General features: G+C 41.7%; 1 protein-coding gene across 2 annotated transcripts in view; it reads left to right on the forward strand.

Annotated features, from left to right (window-relative positions):
- Positions 1-24119, forward strand: part of cog5 (component of oligomeric golgi complex 5) — an 88749-nt gene that overhangs the window by 25452 nt on the left and 39178 nt on the right. For both annotated transcript variants that reach the window (XM_021577402.3, XM_090214170.1), the window contains exon 7: positions 13024-13154. In XM_021577402.3, coding sequence (XP_021433077.1) covers positions 13024-13154 — 131 coding nt within the window. The remainder of the gene's footprint in view (positions 1-13023; positions 13155-24119) is intronic.

A 24119-nucleotide genomic window follows, 5' to 3' on the forward strand; every position in this document is an offset into this window, starting at 1 on the left:
AACACTTTCTATTTCTCTCTGTATCCACCTTTCTCTCTCAACATTCTCTCTATCAACCCCTCTCTTTTAGAGGTCGACCGATTAAGATTTTCCGACACCGATACCAATTATTGGAGGACCAAAAAAAGCCAATACCAATTAATCGGCAGATTTTTATATATATATTTGTAATAATGCCAATTACAACAATACTGAATGAACAATGAACACTTTTAACTTAATATAATACATCAATAAAATAAAATGTGTCTCAAATAAATAATGAAACATGTTCAATTTGGTTTAAATAATGCAAAAACAAAGTGTTGGAGAAGAAAGTAAAAGTGCAATATGTGCCATGTAAGAAAGCTAACGTTTCAGTTCCTTGCTCAGAACATGATAACATTTGAAAGCTGGTGGTTCCTTTTAACATGAGTCTTCAATATTTCCAGGTAAGAAGTTTTAGGATGTAGTTATTATAGGACTATTTCTCGCTATACCATTTGTATTTCATATACCTTTGACTATTGGATGTTCTAATAGATACTTTAGTATTGCCAGCCTAATCTCGAGAGGAGAGTTGATAGGTTTGAAGTCATAAACAGCGCAATGCTTGAAGCATTGCGAAGAGCTGCTGGCAAACGCAGTAAAGTGCTGTTTGAATGAATGCTTACGAGCCTGCTGCTGCCTACCACCGCTCAGTCAGACTGCTATATCAAATCATAGACTTAATTATAATAACACACAGAAATACGAGCCTTGGGTCATTAATATGGTCAAATCCGGAAACGATCATTTCGAAAACAAAATGTTTATTCTTTCAGTAATTTTTTTTTTGTTTTTTTTGCTGAATTCCTGGTGATTTTGCAGTATTTTCTTTCTTTTTTTTTACCCCCCCCAAAAAATCACTCGCGGGCCGGTTTTGGTAGGCCTGTAGCCCACTGCTCTAGTGTGTCTGTAGCCTAAGTGGCACTAGCTCCACAGATCGACATGACACCATCAAGATGCAGCTTTCAAGCCTGTGTTCAGTAATGGCTATTTCCTCCACATAAGCTCTGGAACACAGTCATTAGGATTCACATTCCACAGATTGGCTAGATTTCAGTACTGAAATTGGGATGTCAATGTCAGGCAGAGGATAATGATGTTATATTTTGCCAGGAAATGGCTAAATGAAAGAGGAGCTGTCTCTCTCAACTTCGAGGCATCAGAGCACATATGGTTTTCTTCGGAGGGTGTTTTCCGCTGGTGCCAGTGTCACTGCATTGATGGAAGACATCTCGGAATTGTGCCAAAGGTCGATTTTTAAATTCAAAATTCTCTCTGTCGCCCTCTCTCTCACTCACACACACACACTCTCCCTTTTTGTGTCTTTCTCCCTCTCTTTGTCACCATGCCAGTCTGTGTGTTTGCACTCTCTTGAAGACCGAACTCGGCAAATGTGCCTATGGTAATGGTAGGTGAACCCTAGGGGATTTTGGCCAATCATCAGGTATTATACACCTGTCTGATAGGACAGACATAATTGCCCTCAATCCATTAGTCACACTAGCCTGGTTGCCAGATTTGCTTGTTTTATCTTACTCTTTTGTTGATTTTAATGACACTTTGAATGACAAAGGAGTTTGCTCATTCATGAAGAATATCTGGCAACATGACCAGGTTAGATTAGATGCAGCCTGTAGGGAATATACAGTGCATTCACAAAGTATTCAGACCCCTTGACTTTTTCCACATTTTGCCACGTTACAGCCTTATTCCAAAAAGTATTAAATAACAAACTGAGCAATCGGGGCAGAAGAGCCTTGGTCAGGGAGGTGACCAAGAACCTGATGGTGACTCTGACAGAGCTCCAGAGTTCTTCTGTGGAGATGGGAGAACCCTCTAGAAGGGAAACCATCTCTGCAGCACTCCACCAATCAGGCCTTTATGGTAGAGTGGCCAGAGGGATGCCACAAGGCACATGACAGAGTTTGCCAAAAGGCTTCCAAAAGGACTCTCAGACCATGAGGAACAAGATTCTCTGATGGTCTGATGAAACCAAGATTAAACTCTTTGGCCTGAATGCCAAGCATCACATCTAGGGCTGTGGTGGTCATGAAATGTAGTCAGCCGGTGATTGTCAAGCAAATAACTGTCATGGTAATTGACTGTTAATTAACAAACACATGTAGCATCTCCTGTCTTGCACGCATAGCCTACAAGCCACTGATGCAGACCTTTGGAACATCTACATTTAAAAAAAGTATAATAAATCAATTTAGTATAGCTTACACCATCACAATAAATCCATGATTTATTTTAGACAGGTCCTAAGAAACATTATACAAAGAAAATGTGGTCTATTTCAGAAGAACAGAATAGCATACTGAGTTGTCCTTATGTTAGGTCCTGATGTGGCTATGCCATATGGCTGTGGGCTACACTAGTTCATTTAGCAGACAGGATTTGCTTAACTATTTCATGGCATTATTTTATAGTATGAAGAATATAATTGAACATAGCTGAATAAAATAGGAAGGATATTTTCTCCAAAAGATTTGAGTGCGCACATACGGCTATTCTGTGTTGAGCAGTTAACAAAAAAATAGCTATTCCTATATTCTTAATTTAGAGTTATTAAAGTAACTTTAGTTGTTCTAAAAAAAACGTTTGGATATATGTTTTGATTTTTAATACATTGTAAGGCTGCTTGATGTGACTCTAATGATGATTTGAAAAAAGTTGCATGAAAGGTATGAGCTCCGCTTGTTTTTTTTTTGCACAGGCTGTACACACTGCATTAGTTTCTCAATCGCAATTTGATAAGCACTTGATAATGCTTCCAATTTCCCCGCGGCATCCCTTTGTGTGGCCGTAATGCCCCCCTGAAAAACCATGCCTCTTGCGGCCAGTGACCGTTGTGCCCTTGGGCTGAATATTATCATTACTATTCTACTCTCCCGGCTGCATGCCCCAAAGCACCACTGTCATGATGTTGGCCTGTTGGGGGAGATTTATGACCCCCATAAATACCTTTCCCCTTTTCTCTCTCTACTTTATGGAGTTGACTCTTGTAAAGCCTTTTGTAACATAGAGAGTCTGGTAACATCGAAAGGTGGGAAACGGAACCATATTTTGGTAATCCACCAGTTGAACATATGCATGGGTACTTAATGAATATGATCTCAGATCAGTTGTTGTCTGAGACATTACAGTTTGTCATCCTGTCATTAGTAGTATCTTGGAAAGTCTACACATTCTAGTTCACGTGATTCACGTGGAATTGTTGTGCAATTTAAATGTTTAAATATGAAACTGTGAAGATTCAATGTAATTTTAGCTTCTTAAATGAGAGAAAGGTTTGTCATAGAGAAACTCTACTCACTCAGAGGCCCCGCCCTAGGGAACAGACTTTGGCTGTAAACTATGAAACACGCCCTTCTTTCACCACTATATAAACCCGTTGACGAAAATTCAACTTTCTGTTCCAAGGACGTGCAGACTTGCGGTCCCCACGTTGAAAGGACAAGATCACCTACAGAGCTAAGCCAACCTCAGCGTGGGCTCTGGTTGAACGAACCTAGCACTGAATCGCAACCAAATCAGCATTGAATCGCAACGTGAAGGTGACAACCTACACGCCAGCAGGATGAATTTCGACGATACCAGCCAGAATATAGCATGAGCATAAAAGTATGGCAACTTGGTATGAACTTTGAACTTTTATTCACTAAAGAAGTGATACCCTCTCCACCCGCTAAACGTGGGCTAGGAGAGGACGGACAGAGTATCCATTCTACCACGTTCCAGTTCACCACTAGACATTCTTCAGAGATCCATGCTGGACCACCCCGCCTTCTATCTACGACCAATCTACCGAAGCGCAGCTCATAGTAAATATTTATTGCATTTTCCTTTTTTAAATAGGCGGTTATTTAGAATGCATAAGATACTGTATTTACGATAGCATAGCTGCCTACGATAGAGAGACAAAATCTTTTTGTTCCTCAGTCTTCCCGCTCTTTCATTCAAAACCCAACCCCCTTTCTTTGTGTAACCAGCCGTCAAATCAAATGTATCTGTCACAGACACATGGTTAGCAGATGTTAATGCGAGTGCAGCGAAATGCTTGTGCTTCTAGTTCCAACAATGCAGTAATAACCAATGAGTAATCTAACCTAACAATTCCAAAACTACTGCCTTATACACACAAGTGTAAACGGATAAAGAATATGTACATAAAGATATGAATGAGTGATGGTACAGAATGGCATAGGCAAGATGCAGTAGATGGTATCGAGTACAGTATATGCATATGAGATGAGTAGTGTAGGGTATGTAAACAAAGTGGCATAGTTTAAAGTGGCTAGTGATACACGTATTACATAAAGATGCAGTAGATGATAGAGTACAGTATATACATATCCATATGAGATGGATAATGTAGGGTATGTAAACATATTAAGTAGCATCTGTTCTGTCCGCTAGGGACGTTTTCCTTTTGACATTTTATAATCAATGTATGATCCATTCTGTGTAGATGTAATTCTGTGTGATTATTTAGTAAATAAATAATTAAACCAAATTTTGTATTGCTGATTCAACTTGTTAGCCAGGTTTTGTGAACCAAGAATTTACAACTTTCAGATGAGACTAAATAAAGTGACGATTAAAAATTGACTGCTATTGAGGTAAAATATTACCAGGTCTTTGAGTTTATTTGGAAGATAACAGCTCTATAAACATTATTTTGTGGTGCCCCGACTTTCTAGTTAATTACATTTACCTGATTAGCTTAATCAGGTAATATTAATTACAGAGAAATTATTTTATAGAATAGCATGTCATATCACTTAATCCGGCATAGCCAAAGACACAACACCTCTCACTGAAATGGCTCTCCGTCACGTGATCTGGTCTTTCTTACAGGCTACAAGTGAAGACAGACACATCGGGGACGCATCTGCACGCGCCTTATCCAATTCCGAGGTACATATTGAAGATATTGGAAGAACTGTCCACATTTTACTTTTCATCAGCCAACAAGATGTGTTTGCCTAACGAACAGCAAAACTTCTAGCCTTTGTCAATCTACTATCCCCCATAGTATAAAAGTCAACCTATTATATTCTGTGCGAGAAGGAAATATTACAAACATAGTCTGGGACAGTTCTGGGATGGGATAGATCCCAAATTAATACAACCACTAGCAACATGAGCTCATGGGCTCTCATGAAGTGTTTGATTAGATTTCTGATTAGATATGCGCATTAATGTCAGAGTGATTAGAGGGACAATATAGTGTTGAGTACCAGGCAATTAGCACGTTTTGTAGGTTACTAATGACCATCAGCAGCATCAGAGCTTGATAGAAGCCTAATTACAGTGACTAAACGGTCACGTGGAATTTGACTGCTATCATGACTCGTGACTGCTGGTCTGGCGGTAATACGGTCACAGTAACAGCCGATGTCACATCTGGAAGAAACCTGCCGTCATCCCTACGGTGAAGCGTGGTGACAGCAGCAGCATGCTGTGGGGATGTTTTTCAGCGGCAGGGACTAGGAGACTAGTCAGGATCGAGGGAAAGATGAACAGAGCAAAGTACAGAGAGATCCTTGATGAAAACCTGCTCCAGAGCGCTCAGGACCTCCGGTTCACCTTTCAACAAGAAAACGACCCTAAGCACACAGCCAGGACAACACAAGAGTGGCTTCGGGACAAGTCTCTGAATGTCCTTGAGTGGCCCAGCTAGAGCCCGGACTTGAACCTGATCTAACATCAGAGACCTGAAAATAGCTGTGCAGCGATGCTCCCCATCCAACCTGATAGAGCTTGAGAGGATCTGCAGAGAAGAATGGGAGAAATGCCCCAAATACAGGTGTGCCAAGCTTGTAGCATCATACCTAAGAAGACTCGAGGCTGTAATCGCTGCCAATGGTGCTTCAACAAAGTAGAGTAAAGGGTCTGAATACTTGTGATTATTTGCCTTTAAAAATATATATATATTAATTAGCAAACATTTCTAAAAAACAGTTTTTGCTTTGTCATTGTGTTTGACAATTTAATATAATCAATTTTAGAATAACAAAATGTGGAAAAAGTTCAGGGGTTGAATGCTTTCCGAATGCACTGTAAATTCAGAGCTATGGCAGTTCTCAATAGGCATATTTTGTTGCTATGCTTTGCTTTAGAGGGAGTCATAGTCATTCCTGTAGAACTGGTAAACTGTACAATGCAAACACACATGCTAGAGCTGCACGATATGCGCAAAAAATCTAATTGCAAATAGTTTTTTTGCCAAATATTGTGTTTGCAATATAGATCAAAACACTTGGGACAACTGTTGGAATCATAAAAAAATACAGTTCAAAAGTTTGAGGTCACTTAGAAATGTCGTTATTTTTTTAAAGAAAAACATTTTTTTTGGGTTCATTAAAATAACATCAAATTGATCAGAAATACAGTATAGACAATGTTAATGTTGTAAATGACTATTGTTGCTGGAAACGGCAGATTTTTAATGGAATATCTACATAGGCGTACAGAGGCCCATTCTAAGCAAACATCACTCCTGTGTTCCAATGGCACGTTGTGTTAGCTAATCCAAGTTTATCATTTTAAAAGGCTCAATGATCATTGGAACACAGGAGTGACATTAACAGTGCCTACACTGTATTTCTGATCAATTTGATGTTATTTTAATGGACAATTTTTTTTTTTTTTCTTAAAAAAAAAACAATGACATTTCTAAGTGTATATTAAGAAACAAAGTGAAAAGCAGCATCGTTCCTGTTTGGTACAATCTGTTGACTGCATTTGTCCTAACAGAGCAGCATGCAAACTGACAAACGGAGTAAACTATAAAAGCGGACATTGCATGAGTGTTCTGAGTGACGTTTCAAAATATAACATGCATCATGGATCTCTTGCGATCTTTATGTGAATTCGATTAATTGTGCAGCCCTAACACACACACACACGCACACACACACAAATCATTTTCTACTTCTCTGCTTGGAGGAGAGAATGCCCATAAATGTTTGATGCTGGTATTAATATTGCAATCCCATATCCAACCCTGTCCCCTGATGCCCCTACAGGTTGCTGTTTGCTTGGTTTTCTCTACCTTTTCCCCATTTCAACTTTGTGTGTGTGTGTGTGTGTGTGTGTGCGAAGAGTGTGCGTGCGTTGGAAAGGGAGAGGGAAGAGAGAGCGAGTGGGAAGAGCGAGAGGAAAGAGAGAGCGAGTGGGAAGAGCGAGAGGGAAGAGAGAGCGAGTGGGATGAAAGAGTCGCCGTGCCAGAGCCTGTCACTGCTGACGAGTCCACTGCACTCGCTGTGGGTGTCTGCCCAGCTCCAGCCATATTGACTATCTGTGTTGTGGCTGTAGATCAGTGCCCCATGGCAAGAGCTAATGGGGCAGAAACAGCCTGTCAGGGCTGATTGTGTAGTCTGCAACTGGAGGAGAAAGAGAGAGTGAGGGAGGGATGAGGTGACTGAGCAGACAGTGGCTGGAACCTGATCAAACTCCTGTAACTGATAAAGATTTCAGACAGTCAGGGATTTTTTTTTTTCTGCATAGAAAATACTTGGGCGGGAACAAACGGTAAAACAATTATCATAATCAAAATGCTTTCAGTGTAAACTTCAACAACTAAAAGCAGATTAAATGTATGTAGAAAAGATAATTGACCTATATATATTTTTTTAATAATATAATCTTTGAGAACTAACAATCACCAAAATACAAGCTAGGCTAGGCAATCTGGGATAATTTAAAATTCCAAAAACAATGAATTCAGCAGTATTGATTTTGTTCTAATGTTTGAGAAAAATAACACATTAGCCATGGCAAAATACATAGTATTGTAGGATATTTGTTTTAAAACGGCAACATTTTCTCTCAGCTCCATGGCAGAATATATTTATCTCAGGGCCATGACAAAATGTGTAGAATTGCAGGAAATTTGCTCTGAAACTGCAGAAATGTCTCTCAGCTCAAATTTGTGGAATTGCAGGAAATTGGCTTAAAAACCACCCCATTGCCACCACGCCACCTGCTACGCCTTCCTTTTTGACAGACACAGACACACACACACACACACACACACACACACACACCAGCGTTACTCCATTCTGAATCATTAAACCTCACTGAGGTCACATCACTGATAACAACACGGATGACCTTCTGGGCTCTCTGTGATGACTTCATTGACTGACCCTCTTTGATGACCTCACCCAGTCTGCCTGTTTAGTGATGACAGACAGGATAGCAGAGTGTTCTTAGATTATGTCACTATGTGTTAATCACAGTACCTCATGTCCCTTTGACCTCTTGAGTGTCTTTTCTCTCCTCCATTTCATCCCTCTCTTCTCCCCCTCACTCATAGCCCTATACTGAGAGAGATGATTTTAGTGTATTCTGCGTGCGGTCAGTGGTCATCTGAGTTCAGGGGTCATCCTGTAGCAGGCTGAGTGCAACCCAGGAAGAACTGCAGCTGGCTGGCTATGTCTCCGTACGTGCATATATTTGGCCAAGGTGAACACAGTTGACATTTCTTCACTGAAAGACCTATGAAACATAGCTGTTTATTTCCCTCTTAATAAAACATGGGGACAGTGTGATAAACTGGCTGATGAGATTTGATGATAATTCCAGAGCCATCATTGTTGTAAACACCATCTAGTCTCTAGGGAGGAGGGTTAGCCCTGTCTCCCCCATACAGTGTTCTCTCCTGGGGTTGTATTTTGTGCACTAGGCCCCTCTGTGGACCATGGAGCTGGAGCTCGTCTCTTCCTGTTGTTCACTGTCCCACTGGGAGGGTGTGCAAGCCACCCCTCTCTCACTCTCTCTCTCTCTCTCTCTCTCACACACACACACACACTCCTTGTTGCTGTGGAAGGAGCATACGCTTATGTGTTGCTGTATGAGAGGCGTTGGGAAGGCCTGGGAAAGGACTGAGTGCCAATAAACACTAGGGGTGACCTTCAAGCAGCGCGGAGGTTATACACACACACACACACACACACACACACACACACACACACACAAACAAACACGTGCTCTGCTTGGCAAATAAACATTTTAACATCTCTCGAGCTTATCTGATTCCTCTTTGTTTATTTCACATCTCGGCTTTGGCAGCAAATTCACAGGTTTATGTTAGCAGTTACACACAAACAAGTGTGGAAACGGGTCCTATGTCGCCCCTGTGTCCCTGGTGTCCAGATATAATGACTACAGAGCTATTTTAGCCCTCCACTCTGAAACTGGTTCTCAGAAACCTGGGTTAAAAAAATAAACATTAGGAGAGAGGCTGACTCCTACTGTACCCAGTCCCTGTCTAGTCTCTCTCTGCTCATTCTCTCCGCTAATCCTCGTGTCCCCTTGTGTGTGGATTTTTGGCGCTCCCGGCCCAATGACTTACAAACACATTCTCTATCCTCTCGTCCATCTGACAGACAGACAATAGAAGGGAAGCTCGGTGTATGGAACCAATGAGAACTCATGGTACAGTTGTTACAGTCTGTCCAATCGCAGGCTGAGACAACAATGATAATACGTCTCTGGTCCCTGAACAGTGCACTAGTTTTAACCCCGCCTCTGGGTTACATAAGGAAAAATGTTGTTTTTTTATTCAATAGTGCTCCTGTCTCAGTGAGGTATGTCATTGTCACAATAATGACTCTGACTGCGCCAGGGTTCGAGCGATTCTCTTCAGCTTTATGTACACACTAAAAACTGTGTGCTGTGATTGTCTTTACCAGCCATCCACACTAACATTTTACTGGATGCTTTATCGTAACATTGACTCTCTTTAGTAGTACTTTAGTAGTAGCTTATACATTCACTGTGACACTATGGTGTCCTAGATGGTTGCATTTACTCTGGAAATGTGGACCGTTCAAATGTAATTTCACACAATCTCTGCAGAATTCGCCGTCGTTGCGATGGATGTTACTCGCAGGCTTTCTCCTTTCCCCTTTTGAAAGTGAAACGCGGATTCACCATTGCTCTAGCTGTATTGTGTTCCTGTGAAGACCTTTTAAGATGTTCACATATTGATGGAGCCAGAGAGCTGAGGCACATATAGCAGAAGGGAATTTAGAAAGCTTATTTGGAAGGCTATCCCAAGAAATTGCCCCCCCCCCCCTCTCTCTCGCTTTCTCTCGTTCTCATCTCTCCTTTCTAATTTTAAGACGGAGGCTTGGCCCTCTGGACAATAACAATCTCTCTCTCTATTTGTTGCCTCCTCCTCCTTATCAGCTGTGAAGTGAATTGCATGTTTTGTGAAATAATTTCAGCGTCCTCTCCCGTCCTAGAGAGCTTCCAGTCGGCCATATTGAGCCATGGCTAATGTTTCTCATCAGAAGTCCCTTTCTTCCCTTGTACCTTGTAATGACTAAATTGTGTTTCCAAGGTCACAGTTGGAGTTGTTTTCAGTGTAATGCCTCCCGTTTCCCAGGCTGTGGTTTAGACGGGTCTGCTCAGTGCAGATAAATATGGCCGACGATGAGGCAGGCTGATTGATGTTGAATCAGTAACCGATTCCCAGCGCAATGGCACAACACAGACCGAGGGCCCAGTGTAGAGGCACCGCAAGAAGCCACCAACATGCACATCATGGTGCCAGCAGTGCCATGCCAATGCCAAAGAGGACCTTGCTAGCCGTCACTACCTGGCCAGTGGCCAAGCTAGAAAGGATTGAAGTAGTGTTTTTCTAACCAGCATTTCTCTACAACAAATGAGAATTCTTAACCATACCCTTAGCCCCTCGGAAGGGTATGGTTATCTGAGGGGCTGCCTGGGCCGACCCTAGCATTTTGGGGGTCCTAGGCGATATTTGGTTGTGGGATGGGGGTGTTGGCATACATAAATGTTTTGCCAGTGAGGTTCCCCCCCACCCTTCCTTTCCTGTGACGGTCCTCATGAGAGCCAGTTTCATCATAGCGCTTGGTGGTTTTTGCGACAGCACTTGAAGAAACTTTCAAAGTTCTTGACATTTTCCGGATTGACTGACCTTCATGTCTTAAAGTAATGATGGACTGTCGTTTCTCTTTGCTTATTTGAGCTGTTGAGAGAATGCCAAGTGTGTGCAAAACTGTCAAGGCAAAGGGTAGCTACTTTGAAGAACCTCAAATATAAAATATATTTTGATTTGTTTAACACTTTTTTTTTGGTTACTACATGATTCCATATATGTTATTTCATAGTTTTGATGTCTTCACAATTATTCTACAATGTAGAGCATAGGAAAAATACATACATACATATACATACATACATCTTAAAAAATATATATTTTCCTTTATTATTTTCTACTAACCCTACTTCCCCTAATTGGAGTAAACTAATGGACAACAACACTTAGGCTTCTACTTCCAGATTATACATGCTATATACATTTTACGGACACAGTATATTTTACAATAGTTATATTTAGTTTGGTTTTGGTCCTGTCCTCCTTCTACCCTCAACCTCTCCCCTCTATTTCTGATGTCCATCCAGTTTTATTTCATTTGCCACATCTTTTTTTATTTGTGATGTTTCACAAAAGTTCTGAACCTGTATACATTTTACAGACTCAGTATATTTATCTAGTTATCTTGTTGTTATTGGTCCCACCCTTCAGCTCCATTCAACCCCTCCCATCTATCTCTCAACACCATCCATATTGGATTTCTATTTGCCATATATTTTTCAACTGTGCTGTGATGTTTCACAAAAGTTCTGAAACTTTCTATTCCCATAGTTTCTACAGATTGTGAAATGTTTTATTGTTGCTAAAAGTTTTATTATATTATTGATCAATTGACTAAGACTTTTCAAATCACCCAGTAGTGCTATCTGCAGAGGTAGCTCTAGGTAAATGTTGCAATTCTTCAGTCATTCCTGGACCTGTGACCAAAAACAAGCTGCATATGCACAGTGCCAAAATAAATGACTCCTTTGGGAAGTTTGTCTACCCAGCTAATTTAGTGACTGACATAACAAGAGAGAAATCGCTGATGCACAACCACATTTCAAAATGGCACATTGTGTATTCTACTATTCTAATGCTCAACAGTAAATTGAAACCTTGACTTAGCCACCCCCCCAAAAATATACTAATGCCCAGGGCCGTCCCTGGGGGCTGCCCCACACACACTCCATGCCTGACACACACACACACACACACACACGCACACACAGGGAACAGCATACTAGGGATGTGAATTTTAGTTGTCTGTGAGTGGATTGTCGTTGGATTAGATATTCTGCTGTCCACTCTCTTCTCCCTGGCCAGTCTGCTGACTGACTTCTCTCACTGGGGAGCACAGCGCTCTGCGCAGAGCAGGGAGTCTAGACAAAGACATTAAAGCTATTTCAGATTATTTATCTGCCTGCCTGCTCTCTCCTTTGGATTGCGCTGAAATGGTAGCTTAGCTTTCCCTACCTGTGTTGCTGGTTCACATTTATTTTTGTGACAGGGTTTTTAAAGATTCAACTATGTATTGTTTTTAACACAGTAGGTTGTAGAGGGGACTGAAGATTGTGTGTGAGTGAGTGAGTGAGTCATGGGAAGGTCTTAATGAATGTTAGCAAGGGGTTAATTGGATCAACCCATCTGCATAGAACATCTGGCTGACACACACACACACACACACACACACACACGCAGTTTAAAAGTCAACATATACTGCTACCTTTCCTATTGACTGCAGTTCCACCTGTTTTCTATGTCTACAGCTGTGTGCTTGTCACGTTTTCCTTTTAACCTTCACTCTCCAATACAGTAGGAGGCTGTGTTGTAGGAGGCTGTGTTGTAGGAGGCTGTGTTGTAGGAGGCTGTGTTGTAGGAGGCTGTATTGTAGGAGGCTGTATTGTTCGGAGTCTGTATTGTGGGAGGCTGGTTTTCTATCGAAATGAAAATAAATCACACTGAATGCCAAATGTTATATTGTCAAATGTTGGAGGGTGTTTTTCTAGATCTCAGGAAAATATCTGAAGGTGTACATATGCAAACAAACACACACACACACACACTCTCTAACACCCTCTTCTCCCTCTCTCCAGACTATCTGTCCCAGGGGGTGGATCTGTCTGGTATAGACGTGATAGAGAATGACCTGCTGCTGATCAGCAGAGCCAGACTGGAAGTGGAGAACCAGGCCAAGAGACTGCTGGAGCAGGGCATGGAGATACAGGTAGGACACACACACGCAGTCTACAAAGAAAATGTGGAAAAGTTTGTTCCTAGTTATCACATTTTTTTTGCAATTTGGCCAAACCGAGAATTCACTGTAGGCTCAAACAAGCAGGCCAGAGATGGGTTTCAGTCAGGTAATATATGACCCGGTGGGGCCCAGCTGACGCTGAGTTCCGGCACCGACGCCCACTGAGATGGCTTTGCCTTCAGCATACCTCACTGTGAGGACCAGATGGTCATCACTGATCTGTCTCTACCTCTCTCTCTCTTCCCTCTCTCTCTCTTTCTCTTCTCCTCTCTCTCAATCTCTCTTCCCTCTCTCTACCTCTCTTCCCACTCTCTCTCTACCTCTCTCTACCTCTCTGTATCTGTACTTCTCTCATTCTGTTGGTCAGTGTACAGTTTCAGATTTAAAATCTACTTTTAGATTCACTGAACGGATACTGGAGAGAATGCTTTTTTAAATAGAGCCGAATCAATATGAACCTTCTATTGAAAATGTTTACTGGAAATGTTAGGAGTTCTCCAAGGTTAAGTGTATAATTTGTCAGCCCCATACCCCAGCGAGCAGGTTGGCTACAGTACTATTAATAAGAAACTCACATTATATTAGACAGGAAGCCTTGAGTTGGAGGCCAGGGTCCCCCCCCCGTACGGCTATCGGGGAAACACGCCCTGCAGTCGGTCAAGGCTCTGAATGTAATAAATCTCTGATACTGACCCTCACAGCACCGCTCGGCAGCTAAAATAACACTGTCCTGAATGACACATCAGATAGCCTAACAATGAAGGAAAAAAGTAGTTAGCTTGAGGATAAATTCAGACGGTATTGTTGAGCGGGTTTTGTCTGGCTAATACCCTACACAAATGTGCTGTAATATTCGAGGTAAATTCATTTAGGCCTAAATCAAATGAAATCCAACTTGAGAGACTCCCCTGGTCTCCTGAAGTTCTCCTATTTTGTGTGCAAATGTTTTCACCGTGGCCTGTAGGTCCATACTATTACTGAGTTGCCAACTCAGACAGTCTTTCCTGAGACATTGTGCTTTACATGTCCATTGCGCTTCACACAATTTAAACACATTTTGATGCATGCCAAGATATTCCAGAGATTGGGGACTGTTGATATTGCAACCACACAACTCAAACACCGGTTTCACCAGTATGAACGAAAATCGCAAACCACTTTTTTTTTCTCCTGTTCAAGCCCTCAAGAACTGTTGTCCCCTAAAGATGATCATCTGTTTGCATCTGCCAATTTATTGACTGTCCAGTATCCAGAAGACCTGTCCTCAGAGCTTCCTATACAGTTCATCTCTTTCCGTAATGTGTTGGGGCCGGCAATTAAGGAGAATTGAGAGGCTAAAATGAAAGATGTTGGAGAATTGCTGTATTTGAAGCCCTCCTCCCTTCTGCCCAGTTTCCCTGATGTTGCTACGGAAATTAAGCTGTTTTTACCATCCCTGTAACTGTCACATCTGCAAAGAGATTGTTTTCTAAACTAAAACTCATAAAGAACTACATGCGCTTTTGAGCACCTCCGTAAGCTCCAGTCATTGCACTGGCACCATCGTAGCCTTGACCGTGGCATTTGTTCGTTGTCCCCCTTATACTTTCAATCAGTAAAAAAAAATTAAGACCTGTGGAACTTTTTCAGTCACATTCCTGAAGCCCAAGAAACAAACACTTAGCTTCCTAGTACATATGGAAATTTAAAAAGGTTTATGAATTAATTACTTTTTGGAGGGTTACTCTCAATGATTTATCATGTTTTTAAAAAAAAACGTTTTATTGACATCGATGACAGGCGCAATGGCCCCCAGAGGTCGAGGGCTGCGGGGGTGTCCGGTAAACCAGTGACCTGGAATGTGATCATGTTGCAAGGCCAAACAAACTGACTGCTGTTACCGGATGCACTGAAATCCAGGGAAACTGAGGTGGCTACTGCTCTAGTCCTATCACGATTCCTCGTGGACCCTCTCACGTTTGTGTGTGTGTGTGTGTGTGTGAACATTTCATGAGACATTTATTTTATAGTCCTCCAATTATTGCCCTCTTTTGTTTCGTCCTTCCCATATAAACACGATTCTCTTGTTCTTTTCATTTTTATTCCACTATACCTCCCGAAGGGGACACCGCTTTTTGCCTGATAAATGTTGACCCTGTTCCTCCACCCCTCCATTCATCCCTCTGTCCCTCTTGACTGCACTAGAGATGAAAACTCTTCTGGAGAATAGTCAAACCCTCAAGGACTTTCTGTTTGTCTTTTTGTTTTTATTGCTCAATAAATCATCTAGTATTTATTATTGACTGCGATTTCAGGCCTGGCTTGGCAATTGGAGAGTGATGCACACAGATGTGTGTCTGTATACTCAGGGCTTGGTCAGAGCATCACTGTGGCACGCTATAGTGTGTAGTCCCTGCTTCTTATCAGGCAGCTCAGATGAAAGACTAAGCCTGCGTCCCAAATGTCACTCTATTCCCTATATATGGTCAAAAGTAGTGCACTATATAACGGTTACAGTAGGCCGATGCTGACAGGAATGGAGAACGGCCACACCTCCAACTGTCTACTGCTTGAGTACCTGTACCTGTGTGTAGGTGTCTGATATACATCTACAGAGGTATTATTCTGAAGGAGTAGGAAGTTAGGAACGTGCGTGTGCGCCATGCAGTGTGTGGGTGCCCTTGAAACAGTCAAACTCGTCTTCCAGTTTTTTGTTTTTTTTCCCCCCACTGTTACATTCCCTGCACATGGTGATTTGTTAAATTCATCAAGCATTATTGTGGTTTGATGTTGGGAATGTAGTGACGTTCTCTACTTGTTATGCACCAGATGAGAGGAAAGAGTAGCTCACGGGAGGGCTGAGTTTTTTTTGTTGAGAGGGGGATTCAAGGTGAACGTGTCAAGGTCTAATTGCTATCAGACAAGCAGCATGCCTCCCGTTCTCCCTCCGTGAGATATTCACTTATGCAGCACAGCAGACAGGCAGGCTGACAGACAGACTTCTCAAAACTGCAACTCAGACAAGAGAGGGAGACGGGCAGAGAGAGAGAGGCCGAAAGGGAGAGGAGGAGAGACAGGTACAGAGATGGCTAAAGTGTGGGCGGGAAGGAGAGGGGCGGGCGGGCGGGGGGGGGGGGAGAAGGAAGGAAGGAAGGAAGGAAGGAAGGGAGGGAGGGAGGGAGGGGGGGAGAGGGAGGGGGAGAGGGAGAGAGAGAGCGAGCTTAATCTCATCTTTAATCTGAAGTGTTTCTTCTTCATTACAAACTGCTCTGTTTCTCAGAGCAGAGCATTAGTGTGTCTCACTACCTCATTCTCTCGCTCACTCTCTCTTCCCCTCTCTCTCTCTCACGCACGCGCGCATACAGACACACACACACAGGAGAGTGTGTAAACCCTGGCCGTTGTCACCGTGACCCAGAAAGCTGTATTCTCAGGGGGACAGTGTCCTGTTTCAGAGACTCTGGGGGGAGGGGAGAGCGGGATGGGAGGAGGTCAGGAGAGAAGAGATGGGGAGGGATGCATACAGGCAGCCTGCTCAGTCTCACCCTGGGACCATAATGGAATGATTTTGACCATAAAAAGAACTCTGGTGAGAACAGAACAGGATAATCTGGGCCTGTGTCTGTTCTCCGTAGTCTGTAATGGGCCACGTTCTGTTCAGCTCACTGTGATGATAAAGATAGATGTGTGGGTGTGTAGGTTGAGGCTATACACATTATCTCAGGTCTCTATAAAGGCTTATCTGTATAGACGAGTAACCACCTCTCCTTCATTAGAGCTCATCTGGCCTAGGCTACTGATGTGCACTTTCCAGGTCATGCATGTTTTCCATGTTAGCATGCATGTGTGTAGGTTGTAATTCCCCTTGATTAGTGGTATGTGTGTGTGGCTGTGTGCATGACTCCTGGCATGAACACCACCACGCCGAGTCTCATTTGCAGAACGGGGAAATACAGGACCCAGAGTTCAATTCCTTATGAAAGATATCTCCCGCACACGATTACCTACGTACGCATTTAGTAGTGTATTGTCTAGCCTAATCATCCTACATGCTATTATATAGATGTATTATTGTTAAATCCCCATAGATGTGTTATCATTGATTGCCCAGAGAGGCCAACTCACCTGGTTTCCCAGGTCTGAATCAGTCCCTGATTACAGGGGCCAGTTGAAAAACAGCAGAGCTGTGGTCCTGGAGGCCCAGTTGAATAGCCCTAATCTAAATCGATTCTGATGTTACTTAAGTGTTGTGTCTGCTGCTACAAATGGGCTTTGACTGTGTATCCCTCCAGCTAAACAGAAGGAAATCAGTGTCAACTTGTTTTTCTCACTTCGCTCTTACTCAGAAAATGCTAAGAAAGTGCTATTGTGCCTCTGTTGCCGTGGGTAAACATGGAGGGAAATAGGTTGGAAGAACCGTTTATTTTCAGTCATCCCTCCACATGTATTATTATGAGTCTGTTTAATTGCCTGTGTCTCTGCACACTAGACTTATTCATAGTTGTTATATTATCACCAGAAACAGAGAAGATTGGAGAAGATGAAAGCTAGTTTCACGCTGACGGCACCTTGTCTCTGTATTAAAAGGCACCTTGTCTCTGTATTAAAAGGCACCTTGTCTTTGTATTAAAAGGCACCTTGTCTCTGTATTAAAAGGCACCTTGTCTCTGTATTAAAAGGCACCTTGTCTTTGTATTAAAAGGCGCCTTGTCTTTGTATTAAAAGGCGCCTTGTCTTTGTATTAAAAGGCGCCTTGTCTTTGTATTAAAAGGCGCCTTGTTTTTGTATTAAAAGGCACCATGTCTCTGTATTAAAAGGCACCTTGTCTCTGTATTAAAAGGCACCTTGTCTCTGTATTAAAAGGCACCTTGTCTCTGTATTAAAAGGCATAAACAAGTACACTGTCAGCACATCAGGAAGAAATGTGCTTGCAGCCCTCTTCCGTGGTCCCTGTAGATACAGTTGTATCTTCATCGGAGTTCATCAACACAATCAAGAAATTGTCACTTAAAACCTAAGGATCCGCCCCTTTTTTTCAATTTTCACCTAAAATGACATGCCCAAACCTAACTGCCTGTAGCCCAGGACATGAAGCAATGATATGCATATTCTTGGTTCCATTTGAAAGGAAACACTTTGAAGTTTGTGGAAATGTGAAAGGCATGTAGGAGAATCTAACACAAGTGTAGTCTGGTAAAAGATAATACAAATATTTTTTTTTGTACCATCATCTTTGAAATGCAAGAGAAAGGCCATAATGTATTAATCCAGCCCAGATGCAATTTAGATTGTGACCACTAGATGTCAGAAGTGTATGTGCAAAGTTTTAGCCTGATCCAATGAATCATTGGATTTCTGTTCAAAACTTTTTATCAAGACTGCCCACGTGCCTAATTTGTTTATTAATAACCTATCATGTTCAAAATTGCGCACTCTCCTGAAACCATAGCATGGTTTTATTTCACTGTAATAGCTACTGTAAATTGGACAGTGCAGTTAGATTAACAAGAATTTAAGCTTTCTGCCAATATCAGACATGTCTATGTCCTGGGAAGTTTTCTTGTTACTTACAGCCTCATGCTAATTGCATTAGCCTACGTTAGCTCAACCGTCCCGCGGACGGGACACCGATACCGAAGTTAATGAGCTTATATCCAAACCCAGAGCCTATTAGTCATCTAGAATCACAGTCATGAAATGTCAGCCAGCCATTACTAGCATCATTCCTGGACCTGTCTCTGACTGATCTGAACTCTGAGAGAGAGAGAGAGAGAGAGAGAGAGCAGATGAGAGGATCTGGAGACACGAGAGGAGGATGAAGGGAAGATGAGAAGGGAATCGATGGAGAAATTAAAGGATGGAGAGTGGGATAGACGTGATCAGAGGTGACTCAGGAGCAGATGGCCCCTCAGCCTGGGAGTGAGTGTGTGCCTGTGTGTCAGTCTGTGCGAGTCTGTCTGACCACCTGTGTCTGTGTGTGTCATGAGAACCACAGGAGACATGAGGACATGCAGAGAGAGAGAATGAGGGAGCAAGGCAGGGAGGGAGGGTTAGAAAAGTTGAGAGGAACAGACAGAATGTGTGAAAAGGTGGTTCTCTACAGTGCACGCTGTCTGTATCTTTCTCTCTTATTTTCACACAATCTCTCTTGTTCCTTCCCTCACTCACTCTGCATAATTCTCTCCTTTTGCAACTGTCTTTCTCTCTCTCTCTCGCTCTCTCTCATATATCTCTCATATATCTGGATGGATGAACAGGAGAACTGTTCTGTGATGGTACAACGTTCTCCTCTCTAATAGCAAAAATCAAATCAAATCACATTTTATTGGTCACATGATTGTCCTACAGCTAGATCAAATCAAATCAAATGTATTTATATAGCCCTTCGTACATCAGCTGATATCTCAAAGTGCTGTACAGAAACCCAGCCTAAAACCCCAAACAGCAAGCAATGCAGGTGTAGAAGCACGTAACACTTACCTAACACCCCGTCCTGCAATCACAATCAGGATATATTTATGCAATAAGGCACGAGGGGGGTAGTCTTCTGTATGACACAACAGAGAATGCTGATTGGCTGACAGCCGTGGTATATCAGACCGTATACCATGGGGGTATGACAAAACATATATTTTTACCGCTCTAATTATGTTGGCAACCATTTTAAAATAGCAATAAGGCACCTCGGGGGATTGTGGTATATGGCCTCCCACACACACACACACAACCTTTGCATAACTTTGTGTTCTCTATCCTTCACCAGTTGACAAGTGACAGTCAGTCACTTGGCTGAAAGTCTTGTCACCATGCATATACTGTGTGCTTTATCTCCCTTAGTTAGCAGTTTTCCAAAATTTCACAAATTTTGGCAGACCCACCCACCAATGAATTTCTGGCTACGCTACTGCTGTGTCGGCTAATGATTTCCTAGAAAATGTCACTGAAGGCTAATGTTGCTGTTTAACTTCTTGCAACTCTACACATTTTGCCATGGGGCAAAGATAAACATTTGCAGTTTTAAAGCTAATCTCATGCTTTTCTACACATTTTGCCATGAGGCTGAGAGAGAATGTTGGTGTTAAAGCTAATTACCTACAATTCTACACGTTTTACCATGGGCCAAAGAGCAAAATTACCCGTTTTGTAGCTAATCTGATGCTATTCAACATATTTTGCCATGATACTGAGAGAGATGTTTTCATTTTTAAATCTAATTAAACCTCAAATATAGGTGTGTTGACTGATAACGGCACTGGATTATGAGCTATCTTGTTTGCTATGAGGTGTGTGGGTGTGTGTGTGGGTGGGTGGGTGACACTGGTGTCTATCCCTGTTTCAACTCTCTGTAACTGCTATAAATCATCTCCAAAGTGCGTTTTTTTAATCTGTGCGTTTGCACTGCTAAAGAGAGCGAGAAAGAGTGTGTGTGTGTGTGTGTGTGTGTGTGTGTATGTATGTATGTGTATATATATATATATATATATATATGTATGTATATATATATATGTATATATATATATATATATATGTATATATATATATGTATATATATATGTATATATATATATATATATATGTATATATATATATGTATATATATATATATATATATATGTATATATATATATGTATATATATATGTATATATATATATATATATATATATATATATATATATATATATATATATATATATATATATATATATATATATATATATATATATATATATATATATATATATATCCATAGAAGCACAGTGACATATGCCTCTATGTGGTAACAATGGAAGTGTGGCTTTCAGTGAGTTCTTTTTTCGTTTTTTACCTTGCATCCCATGAGAGTGAATGTCATTCCAGTTCATCTGAATGTCATTCCAGTTCATCTGAATGTCATTCCAGTTCATCTGAATGTCATTCCCGTACACTGCTTGCTATGAATTCTATCTGATGGTGTTTAGGTAACAAGTTGCTCAATCTGATTGGGTGCTACACCCAGCTGATTGGTTAAGTAGAGACAGGACAAGAGATAATGTCTGTATTAGGCCTACTTGTAATTGTTTGAAGGCACAAAGAATACGCGAGAGAAAGTTCAGGTCGAAAGTATAGCCTTGTCTTTCAGAAACAGTCACTGATCGAAACGACAACAATGAAAACGTGAGTGACGATAATCGCGTATGGATGGGAATAATCTTTATCACACTTAATTTGACAGGTTATTTATGGCATGGTAGTGACGGTTTCATTATTATTATTGTGAGCTGACCTTTGAGGTACCACAAAGGAGAGACTGGCGGTGTATGTGTTAATAACGATTGCCCCAGCAGGGCTGATCGAGGAGGATCTGTTTTTTTCTTTTTATGGAACATGTTGCCAAGGTATTACTACATACTGTAGTCTCTTCGCTAGTGTTCAGAAAGTTGAGGAGTCCGTCCTCCTACCAACATGCTACAGTCCCTTCATTTTAATTGTTGAGACTTTGGGATTGTTCCTCATACATACAGAGACAGAGCAGAGCTGTTCAAAGCTCCTGGTGTGGCCTGTCGGTAAATGAGGAGAGAGAGGAGTTGGCTTAAACAAAGTGATATTGTTTCCTCAGTGTAGCTCAGTGTTCTGTGAGGACCAATTTTTCAGCATGTGTTTCTTCTGTGTACCAGCGGGTAGACGAGTGTTCTGTGCTGGAAAAAACACTTTCCCTCGCTGTTTTACATTACCAGGCCCACTAGTTAAAATGTGTTTATAGTTAGAGCTCTGGGTGGAAAGAGAGCAGAACAAATCATTGTGCCTACCTGGTGATTTCTCTATGGAGATATATACTGGTCCACAAGAAACTGTGGGATTTTTCTACCACTTTACACTTGTTTTGTGGTCAGATGTACTGAGTCGGACACTTCTTCCTCCTATGACACAGAATATAATATATGCTATTTAGCAGGTGCTTTTATCCAAAGCAACTTAGTCATATGTGCGTTCATTTTCATATGGGTGGCCCCAGTGGGAATCGACTCACGATCTTGGTGTTGCAAGCACCATGCTCTTCCAACTGAGCAGCACAGGACCACTTCCTGTTATTTTGGTTCCGGTTCATCTTGCAGAAAGACACTGATTTGTGTCTGTTTGGTGGTAAATGTATGATAATTAATGGGCATAATTTGCTATTGTACACGTCTTGAATATTGAATAGCGTTTTAGCATCTATTCAAACGTTGACCTTTTTTTAGTTTGAATGTCAAATCAAGGGAAACTAATTGCCAGTGATGTTGGGGGAAACATAAGTCATCTTATGCTCAAGTCATTAGCAGACGGCAAGAGGTTTGTCATCGAACAACAACAGAAGCAGCTCAAGATACCATGAAAATGACAGTACTGAGCTATCGTCTCCTCATATTCATTAGTTTATTTATTTGCTATTAATTACTCCAGCAGGCGTGTGTGTGTGTGTGTGTGTGCGTGTGTGCGTGTGTGCGTGTGTGCGTGCGTGCACATGGATGAAGTCCTCATTTTATATTAATATTTGACGATACCACGTCTCCTTGAAGAAATGAGCCAATTATCTAAGTCTTCTGAGTAGAGTTTGATCCTGTACTGTGATGTCCAAATAGATACCACATGGATTGTTTGTCAAGTGATTTTTGTTTCTTACACTTCTCCAACATTTCCTCTCTCATTGACTCACTTGTGATGCCTCTTTACATGCGCTTGTTTGTCACCTTTTCACTCCTCTGTCATTTTCCCACCCTCTGTCATCTTCCCATCCTCCTCTCCTAAAAAGCGCATTCTTTCTCCTGGTCGTTTGTCGTGTGTGCATTTTGTATCTGTCTTAATTGTACACAACCAACCCTAAAAGACTTGAGTAGGCCTTCCTGATGTTTGTTATGGGGTTGCCTTGGTTACGCAGCAGACATTATTTCTCACTTATTTCTGGCTCTTCTGCTTAACACACCCTCTATTTTCTCTATTATCTCTTTTAAAAGCTGTACTTTCATACCTTTTTAAAAAATCTCCTTTCCTCCTGAATGATTTAGCGCATTTAACCTCTGTTTTAACTAACGTCAATCTCAGCAATTTAGGAATACAACTTTGTGAGGAACTCCGACAGCTGTAGATTAAGTCAAGTAAAATCATAAGCTCGTTGTTGTGTTGTTTGATATTGTTACATCAAAGCAGATTGGACCTTTGTCATCAAACAGACACACACACACAAACTTACAGGAAAGCAAATGTCAGAGTGTACATAACCCACCTACATGTGTCTGAACATTCTCACCCATCCTCTTATCAGCGATTGGTTTGTTTGACAAATACACACCGAGTGTGTGCATGTGTGTGTGTAAATGTCCACTCCCTGGTAAAAGTTATGGACAGTGGGTAATGGTTCAGGCCAACAGGTGTCTGTAGGAAGGAACCAATGAAGTGGAAAGCAGAGGGTTGTCATTTGCATCGCTGCCTCAGTCTCTCTGACAGGTGACGTTACCTGGAAGCTGCTGTAGCTGGAACTACTCCCAGAACACACATAGACACACCCGCATATATATATATATATATATATACTGCTCTAAAAATAAAGGGAACACTTAAACAACACAATGTAACTCCAAGTCAATCACACTTCTGTGAAATCAAACTGTCCACTTAGGAAGCAACACTGATTGACAATCAATTTCACATGCTGTTGTGCAAATGGAATAGACAACAGGTGGAAATTATAGGCAATTAGCGAGACACCCCCAATAAAGGAGTGGTTCAGCAGGTGATAACCACAGACCACTTCTCAGTTCCTATGCTTCCTGGCTGATGTTTTGGTCACTTTTGAATGCTGGCGGTGCTTTCACTCTAGTGGTAGCATGAGACGGAGTCTACAACCCACACAAGTGGCTCAGGTAGTGCAGCTCATCCAGGATGGCACATCAATGCGAGCTGTGGCAAGAAGGTTTGCTGTGTCTGTCAGCGTAGTGTC

This window comes from Oncorhynchus mykiss, chromosome 21 (assembly GCF_057628025.1).
Source record: "Oncorhynchus mykiss isolate SJ-2025 chromosome 21, ASM5762802v1, whole genome shotgun sequence".
Classification (NCBI taxonomy): Eukaryota; Metazoa; Chordata; class Actinopteri; order Salmoniformes; family Salmonidae; genus Oncorhynchus; species Oncorhynchus mykiss.